Consider the following 8,340-nt stretch of genomic DNA (forward strand, 5'->3'; position numbering starts at 1 on the left):
CATAGACAGGCAGGCTCCTCCTGCCTTTGGCACCCCTCTGCCCCCTCATCTCCATTCTGTGAGGACAGGTGAGGCCCCTGCCTGCCCTCCACCGTCCACGCTCCCAGCCTCTGCTACTGCACGAGGGGAAAGCATCCGGCGCCAGCCTGAGCTGTCTCCCTATGTGTCCCTGGGCCTCACCTTCACCTTCTGGACAATGGGCCCCTCAACCTTCCTCAGCCTGGAATTCCATCTGAGATCCAGACTCAAGACGGTGGACAAGGCCACCCCAGGTTCCTCAGCACCTGAGGGCAATAAACCACTAAGCCCAGTCTCTTCCTCCGTGCTTTTATTTTTAAAAAATAACTGTACAAAAGAGAACAATTTAAGGCTTAACGGAAATGTAGAGTCCCAGGTGAGGGTCCTGCCTCAGCCCGGGCTGGGACTCTGCACTTGGGGGCTTGTCCAGCTGCCCCATTGTTTTGTCCCTCCAGGACACAGGGGGTGCCCAGAAGAAGCACACTGGCCCTGCTGTGTCACCCCAGGCTGACCTCTGTCCCTGCAGCCTGGTTTAATGTTCTGTTGTCACCGTCTTGAAATTCTGAATTCTTGAACAAGGGGCCCCACGTCTTCATTTTGCAAGTGATGGAGCCGGTCTTGTCTGTCCCACTCTGAACCTGGGTTTCTCGGGCCATACAATACCCAGGCAGCTCTCACGTCCTGGAGTGTGTGGAGGGGCCCCCAGGCAGACTAGCCTGGGCCAGGAATCTCTGGCTTTCAAAGGTTTCAAAGGCTGGAGTCGCTGCCCCTGTTGCCCTGTTGCCCCACACAGCTCTGATGACCTGCTTCCCTGAATGCCTCATTCCTGGGCCCTCTCGCCTGCCGGACCTTGCAGTGTGGCCTCGACTGAGGCACTTGCTCTCTGAGCCCCAGTTCTAAGATGAAGGGGGCAGTCTCCAAACATCACTCAGCTCTGACCTTCTTCGACTTTTCCTTCCGCTTGCTTGCCTGCCCTCCGAGCTCTTATTCATGCACCAAAGCCTCAGCTAAAATGCCCTTCCCTCCAGGAAGCCTTCCTGCTCCCCCTTTGGACTCTCCCAGCTCTTGGTCCCTTCCTCTGGTCCTGTGGGCCTGGAAGTATTTATGTCTGGCTCTGTCTCTCCCAGACTGGAGGCTTCTGGGGGACCACAGGCTGGCACAGACAAGTTGAACAGTCTCTCGGATCTTATGGTGGGCATTTGATACCTTATGAGAACCAGTCCAGATATGTCAGACTCCAGACTGGCTCTTCCTCTGCTCTGTGTGATGTTGGAATGGCCCTGCCCCGTTCTGAGACTCGGTTTCCCCAACTTCAGCGCAGTCAGGCTGGTCTGCTCTCGATCCAGCCACTCCTCACTCATGTCCACGCTGGCTGGAAGCACGTGTACAGCCTCATCCCTTGAAGTTTCCACTTGCCACTCAGCAGGTCATGCAGCGGGGCCTCATGGCCTCTGAGGGTGGGTTTGGATCCTCCTGCGGAGGGGGGGAAATGATCCCATCAAGTCTCAGGAGGCCCTGGAGGCTCAGAAACACCCCTCCCCACCCTCCTCATCTCCACTCCCACACTTGGCCAGGGGTGACACCTAGGAACAGACTAAGGTGCAAGGTGGGTTCAGGCCCTTGCACCTGTATGGGGATGTATAGGAGTTCCATCATTACTTAAAACTCATCTGTGGCTCTCCACCCTCATCTTGGCTCTCAGGGCCTGGAGAGCCACAGGGGCTTCTTGAACCCCCTAAGCTCACCTCGGAGTACAGGGGTGGCGGGTGGTAGCGGAACTCCTGGATGTAGGCAAAGAAGGGGCCTTCAACACCCATGTCAGGGTCCTGCAGTAGTCGGAAGGGGCTCTGCTCCATGGCTGCCACCTCCTCGTCGGCCACCACATCTGAGTACTCGGGAGGTGCTGGAATCGAGAGACGGGGTGGGTGAGGCTGGTAAAGGAGGCGGGGAGCCCCAGAATTGGGGACGATGGCTGGGAGCTGGCTTGTGCCAGTTCTGGGGCTGCTGGGCTGTGTGCCCTTGGATTGGGATTCTGGGGGAATTCATACTCCCAACATGACTGTTACTGAGCACTTTCACAGATGGGGGCTTCGAGGCTGGGGGAGGGAGAGTCACCTGCCTCTCTGCCCACCCATGCCCCCCACAGCAGGATGGAGAGCTCACCTTCAGGTCGCTCTGGCAGGACCCCCAGTCCCCAGTCCAGCAGGAAGCTGGCATGGCTGCCCACGCTGGACGAGCGGCTGCCAAAAGGATGCAGAGGGATGGTGCCGATGACCAGCGGCAGCTCCAAGAGCAGCTTGGATGAGCCTGGGATGTCCACACAGACCTGGAGGAAGGAGCCATGACAGAGGGTGCCCAGGCAGCCTCGGCCACACCCTCCTTCTACAGGAGGGCTTGATGGGGGGCGGGGGGACCCCCAGCCTGGAGGACAGAGCAGACGCAGCCATCCCAGCCCCCGAGGATACTCTACCTTGAGGGTGTAGTCCACATGTAGCACGCGGCAGTGCAGAATAGAAGGACCCACAGGAGGGATCCGCAGCGCCCGGCCCTGCCACAGTGCCCGCCGCCCGGGGCCCACAGGCTCCCCTGAGAGACTAGCCACCACTGCTCGTTTCTGTTTGCGGGCACCTCGCGCCATGAAGGTCTGTGTCTGGACCACGGCCGCCCGTGGCAGCACTGGGCGCGTGGAGCCGTTGTCAATCTCGGCGAAGACGGGGATCACCTCACCTGTAGGGTGGGATGGCAGGGCCTCAGTTTCCCCACCTGCAACCCTGACATGGGCCTTGTTCCCAATCCAGCCCCTCCCACCTGCTACCTGGTGTATAGCCCTTGCGGTCGATCTTGGCTGAGAGGGAGACAAGGCCACGGTTACTGTACCAGGATCGGGCGATCTTCTCCCGAGCTCCCGCTTGAGGGGCCTGGTGGGGTGGAGGGAAAGGACATGAAATGCATCCCACTGTGCCAACCACAGACCCCGTGAAGCTTCTAAACCACCCTCAGCTGAAGGAGGATTTGGGGCAGGGCCTAGTATCCTGGTTTCTTTTTAACATTCTAGAAACTATTTGTAAAATAGATCCAGGAATATGACTCATCTCATTAAGCTGAAAACAAGCAAACAAGCCAAGCACTTAGTGCGTAATCAGTGCTTAGTAAGCCATTATTATTGCAAGCTCTGACTGTGTCCCATTTCACGGAGGAGGCACAGGAGGCTCAGAGAAGGCGAGACACTTATCCAGAAACACACAGCCAACTGGTGCCCCTGGGACTTGCACCTGGCTCCACTGGACTCCACAGGCATTCCCATGCCTACCTCCCCCACTGCCTCCCTCCCTGCCAGGGCTCAGCTGTGACCCCCACTTTGAGAAGGGAGTGAGGAGCCAGTCACCAAATAGCCAGGACCCTGCCTGTGGTGCTCCCATCCCACCTCCCCAAGGGCAGCAGCTCACCAGCAGAGCCGGTGTGTTGATGTCCACAGGCTCGATAACAGTAAACACCTTCCTTGCCCGGCGGGCAGGGACCCAGGGCCGGTGCAGGGTGGCTTTGATGCAGTATCGGACGCTGCCATGTTTGCCTTCAAATGAAGTCACTAGCGTTCTGGGGGTGGAGGAAAGGGGCTTCAGTGGGTGAGATCCACAGACAACCGGGTGGGAGATTCCCAAAGACGTAAAGGGATGAGAAACACGAGGCACTCCTGGGGGCCCCCCCCGGGAGACAGTCTTGCGGCTCGGGGGTCCCCAGATACCGAGCAGTGGAGTCCCAAACCTGGAAGGGGCTGCAGACTCAGGGACTCCCATGCAATCCTCCACCCCATTTGACTTACGGTGGCAGCTGGAAGCTGAATGGGAACTCATGGCGTCCAGGAGGCAGCGTTGTCATCTCTCCGGTGTCTGCAGGTAGGAGCAAGAAGGGGAGGCTCAGTGGCTGTGAGGGGCTCCCAGAGCGCGCAGCACGCGCCGTGCAGGGGTCCCCAGGTGGTACCTGGCGCGAGTAGTGTGGCACGGTGGCTCACAACCTCTACGCGCTCGCTGTAGCTCTGCGTGTACGCGGTGCTCGAGCCCGCGCTGCGCGACTCGGTCCAGTGTACGTGGGCGCGACCCCGCGCGCGCAGCTTCAGGGCGCCCACGCGCACCGGGCCCGCCAGCTCCAGCAGCACCCGGCCGGCCACCGCCTGGCCGCCGCTGAACACGGGCTCGGCGCCCGCGTTCGCACCATCCAGTTGCACCACCAACGCCTTCACCTTGTCGAACAGCATCGCGGCTGGGATACGAACTCGCGGCGCGCGGTCCCTGGCTTCGAACCCGCGACGCGAAGGCGCGAGTTGCGGACGCTGCAGCCTGAGAACGCGAACCCACCAGGCGCGCGCACGCGCACTCGCTGATCAGGCCAGCAACTCCTCACTGCCTGCGCCGGCGCCGCATTTATACGGCAGGGAGGGGCGGGGCGAGACGCAGGTCCCGCCCCCGGAGAGGAATACGCCAATGGCGCGCCGAGAGGCGTGGCTCCGCCCACGCGTGGAGCAAAATAACAACAGCCCAGGCTCGCGACCCGCTGCCCTTTACCCTAGTGCACCCTGGGGTGAGACTAAAGCACTGCGGGACAGAGCAAGTATCTCTCAGACTCCGGGGGTCAAGAGGAAGAACTGAGGCCTGGAGGACTCGGGCCTGAGGTCACCCAGCAAGAGCATTCTGCCGTCGGTTTAATCATCAACCGGCCGCCACTTGCAGACGTGACTCGATGCACGTCCAGCCCGAGCTGGAAGGGTGTGTTAACAGCCAGGCCCCAATCGAGGCCCCGAGAGCCTAGGACTAACTACCTCGGGCCTCAGTTTCCCACGCCCTGTGCAATGGGGGAGGGAGGAAGAAGTGGATGGGGCCTCCCTCCACTCGGGCGCCTACTGCCCCCTCCTCTGACTTGAAACCCGCTCAGCTGGCTGACCCGGGCTAGTGACAACCACTTGGAGCCTGAGTCTCCACGTTTGTAGAGCCAGAAGAAAATCATTCCCGACTTCAGAGGGTTGTGCATGAATCACGGTGTAGCCCCTACTCGACCCCTCCCAGAGCCTCTCTCCCATCAGCCCGCTCCTGACACTGCCAGTCGGCTGCGCCTCAGCGCTTTTGCCCCGACGTTCCTTTCCAAACCTTCAGCACCTGCCCTCCCTCCCCCGCCTCCGCAAACTCCTACTTGTCCTCTAGGCCTAACTCTTCCTCTCACAGACAGAGCCGAGTACCGGGGAAGCTCACGGAATCCCCGGATTCAAGGCTGCGGTGTGCCCTTGGGGCGGTAAACCGTCTGTGGACCTCAGTCTCCTCGGAGAAGAACCACATGCACGGTTTCCTAGTTGGGAGCTGACTGATCGCGATTTGCGGAGCGCCTGCGCCCTCTGGTGACAGAGGGATGCACTGCTGCTTGAACCCACCCCCTAGTTTGGCCATCCCCTTTGAGTCTGGCTCAGGCCACACCGGGACCCCCTGAGGCCAAGGCACACCCAGCGGGCGGCAGCCATAAACGGACACAACCAATCAGTGATAGGGGTAAGGGCAGGCCGGAAGAGAGGGGTAGAGGCTGTCCACTGAGTGACCACCCTGGGGGGGGGTACCCGGAGGAGGGGGCTCTGGGGCTGAAATAAGGGGCCAAATAGACCCTAGAAAGAGGACAGGAGGCTATAAGCCCAGGAGGAGGTGGGGAATGGAGTGACCCTGGGGGGATGGGAAGGCTCTTTTGGGTTTTTTGTTTGGTTTGGTTTTGTTTTGTTTTTTTTTGGCCACACCGCACTCGGCTCGAGGTATCTTAGTTCCCCAACCAGGGATGGAACCCACGCCCCCTGCAGTGGAAGCCCAGAGTCTTAACCACTGGACGGCCAGGGTAGTCCCAGGAAGGCTCATTCTGAGCCAGTGCCCTCAGTCCGTTTCACAGATGGGTCCCCAGAGGCCCAGAGAGGGGCAGGGCCTCACTAGAGGTCACAAAGCAACTCCACAAGCTTCACCCCTCCAGTATCTTAAGGAAGCTACCAGTGAGTGGGACCAGGAGGACTGTAGGGTGAGACCAGCCCCAATTTCCCTCGAGTCACAGGGAAAGGGAAGTGACTACAGGGCCCCTTCCTGCCTCACCCCTTGCCGGCTATGCCTCGGTTTCCACAGCTGCTCAGGCCCCCACACCTGGGGGCCGTTGGGACAAGTTTGCAAGCCTGTAGACAAAGCATCTAGTGTGTGCACTGCTGGAAAAAAGGGGGCTGCGGGGGAGAGCCAGGTTTGAGCTGCTTCCTGCTTCCGCCCATCTTGCAGATGGGTATGGTGAGGTCTGCCTTCCCCAAGAGGAGGTGGCCAGGGCAGCCCAGAGAGACCAACACCCTCCTCAGCCACATAGCACAGTGCTGGGGCACAGACTTACTCTTTCTGTTGGCCCTGTTCTGCTCCCGACTGGCTGTATGGCCTGAGGGTGGGGGACTGAGGTTCAGAGCAAGGTAGGGACATGCCCAACACCTAAGACTCCCAGCCTGATCTGACCCCACCCCAAGTCTTCTCCCTGCCTGGGATGCAGTCCCACCCGCTCACCTGCAAACACCACCAGAACCCCCAACCCAGCGAACAACCCTTCCTGTAAAAACTGGTAAGGGGCACTGGCAGGGCGTGAGACAGGGGCCTTCTCTGGGAATCAGAGACACCAGGCCTGGGGCTAACGTGGCATCCTAGAGTCCAGAGAGGAGGAACTCCCAGTTCCACCAAGGGATCCCCCAGACTCCATATGGGGGGGCTCCCCACAGCATAGCCTCTAGGTCGAGGGCGTCCCGGCTCTGGAGGAGGGGGGCGCGCCCAGACCCTAGGAGGAGTTCCTGGAAAAGAGGGTATTGGAGGGGGGTAGGTGGGTGGGTGTCCCACCCTGTAGGAGGGTCCACACCCTGAGGAGGAGGTCTCCACCTCTTGAGAAGGGTCACCCGACCACACAGCCTCTAAGTCGAAAGGCTGGCTTTGGAGAGGGGCGCCCAGACCTGGGTAGAGGGTCCCGGGGGATCCTGGCTCGGCGTGGCGGGGGGGATGAGCGGCTCACCTCGGAGCAGCAGCTGCCGCCGCCGCAGGTATGTCTCGGCGGCCGCGTAGTCGCTGGACACCGCATTTACACCCACGCTTCGGCCCTCGAGCCAGTGGGTGACCGCCCCGCCGCGCGCCGCCACCTCGAGAGCTGTCACCCGCAGCGGCGACGCCGTCTCCAGCAGCACCCGGCCGCACAGGCGCTCCCCACCGCGGTACGCGCCGCCCGGGTCCCGGGCCAGCTCCAGCGCGAAGCTGCGCACGCCCCCCGGGCGCATGGCTCGGGCCGGGGCGCACGGCGGGGCTGCCACACCTGGCGCGGGCCCGCCGGGCACCCGGCGACCAGGCGCACAGCTGGGGCGCGTCTGCAGACCTCCCTGGTCTCAGCGTTGGTCTTCGCCGCGCCGGGCGCCCCCCGAGCGTTCTCTTGCTTCTGCGAACTTTGTGCGGGCGCCGCCGGGTCCCGGCCGGCGCGTAGCTGGCGGACTTCCTGGTCCTCCGCGTCAGCCCCGTGACGCGCTCGGGCCTCCGGGGACGTGCCGCCCGCGTGTCCGCGCGGCTGACTTTGCTACCCCCAGGGCGGGGCGGGCCCTGTTTTTTTGAGTCAGAGGCGGGCTGGGGCGGTTGTGGCTGGCGCGGAGCGGAGGCAGCCACCGGGCTCTGTCGTGTGGACTCATTCGTCCCGTACACGGCACCTTTGGACCAGGCGCCGCCCCAGCCTCCATCTGGTTGTTCCGCAAACACACCAAGTCTTGCTTCTTGGCCTTTGCACTGGCTGTCGCTGCTAGGAACGCCGTTCCCCACGTCTGCTCTCCCACTCACCCACGCCCAAATGTCACTAGAGTCATGCTCTGGACTTATTTCTTTACGGCTCTGGTCGCTGTGTTTGTGACTGCTGTGTGTTTACCACGCCTCCTCCGTCAGACTGGGTGCTCCCAAGGGTGAGCACGGTGCCCTGTTTTCGGCACCCGATCCTACAGAAGAGGAAACTGTGGCCCCCAGAGGGGCAGCCACTGCCTACGGGCATCCACCGGTGTCAGAGTCAGGACTCGAACTCACGTCTGACCACAGCCCACTGACACCTCCCCAGACCCTTCTTGCTCTTGTGCCCCACCTATCACTTCCAGCCAGGTGGCCCATGGCCTTATCGGAGGCTGCCAGAGCCTGGGCTCTCAGCTGGACCCAGATTAGCCTCCCTCTCCACCCAGGGCCCAGCATCTGCCTGCCGCCCCCACCTGACTCCAGCACTCTGAGCTCAAGGCCTGGAGGGACCTTTTGATTCTACTTATGTCTAGAA

General features: G+C 61.5%; 1 protein-coding gene across 5 annotated transcripts; it reads right to left on the reverse strand.

Annotated features, from left to right (window-relative positions):
• Positions 1–313: 313 nt before the first annotated feature.
• ARRDC2 (arrestin domain containing 2) lies at positions 314–7,544 on the reverse strand. Of its 5 annotated transcripts, none has more exons than XM_057541692.1 (8): positions 7,063–7,541; positions 3,839–3,905; positions 3,465–3,612; positions 2,834–2,936; positions 2,489–2,745; positions 2,182–2,344; positions 1,764–1,921; positions 314–1,491 (listed from the first exon to the last, which is right to left on the reverse strand). In XM_057541692.1, the coding sequence occupies exons 1-8, from the start codon at positions 7,319–7,321 to the stop codon at positions 1,438–1,440; spliced, it is 1,209 nt and encodes a 402-aa protein (XP_057397675.1). In that variant the 5' UTR covers positions 7,322–7,541; the 3' UTR covers positions 314–1,437. The 5 variants fall into 5 exon arrangements, with proteins under 5 accessions (XP_057397675.1, XP_007195532.1, XP_057397674.1 ...); XM_007195470.3 differs by lacking the exon at positions 7,063–7,541 and adding an exon at positions 3,997–4,428; XM_057541691.1 differs by having other exon boundaries at positions 2,182–2,745; positions 7,063–7,544.
• Between the last annotated feature and the right edge of the window lie 796 nt (positions 7,545–8,340).

This window comes from Balaenoptera acutorostrata, chromosome 2 (assembly GCF_949987535.1).
Source record: "Balaenoptera acutorostrata chromosome 2, mBalAcu1.1, whole genome shotgun sequence".
Taxonomy (NCBI): domain Eukaryota; kingdom Metazoa; phylum Chordata; class Mammalia; order Artiodactyla; family Balaenopteridae; genus Balaenoptera; species Balaenoptera acutorostrata.

What these genes read in the sequence shown, in the direction of transcription:
- ARRDC2 (XM_057541690.1), bottom strand. Translation starts at nt 4,270, where the DNA reads ATGCTGTTCGACAAGGTGAAGGCGTTGGTGGTGCAACTGGATGGTGCG. An exon ending in TTCAGCTTCCAGCTGCCACC is followed by an intron (nt 3,613 to 3,838) that starts GTAAGTCAAATG and finishes CTCCACCCCCAG; the next exon opens with AACGCTAGTGACTTCATTTG. An exon ending in CGCCACCCCTGTACTCCGAG is followed by an intron (nt 1,492 to 1,763) that starts GTGAGCTTAGGG and finishes CCCCCTCCGCAG; the next exon opens with GAGGATCCAAACCCACCCTC.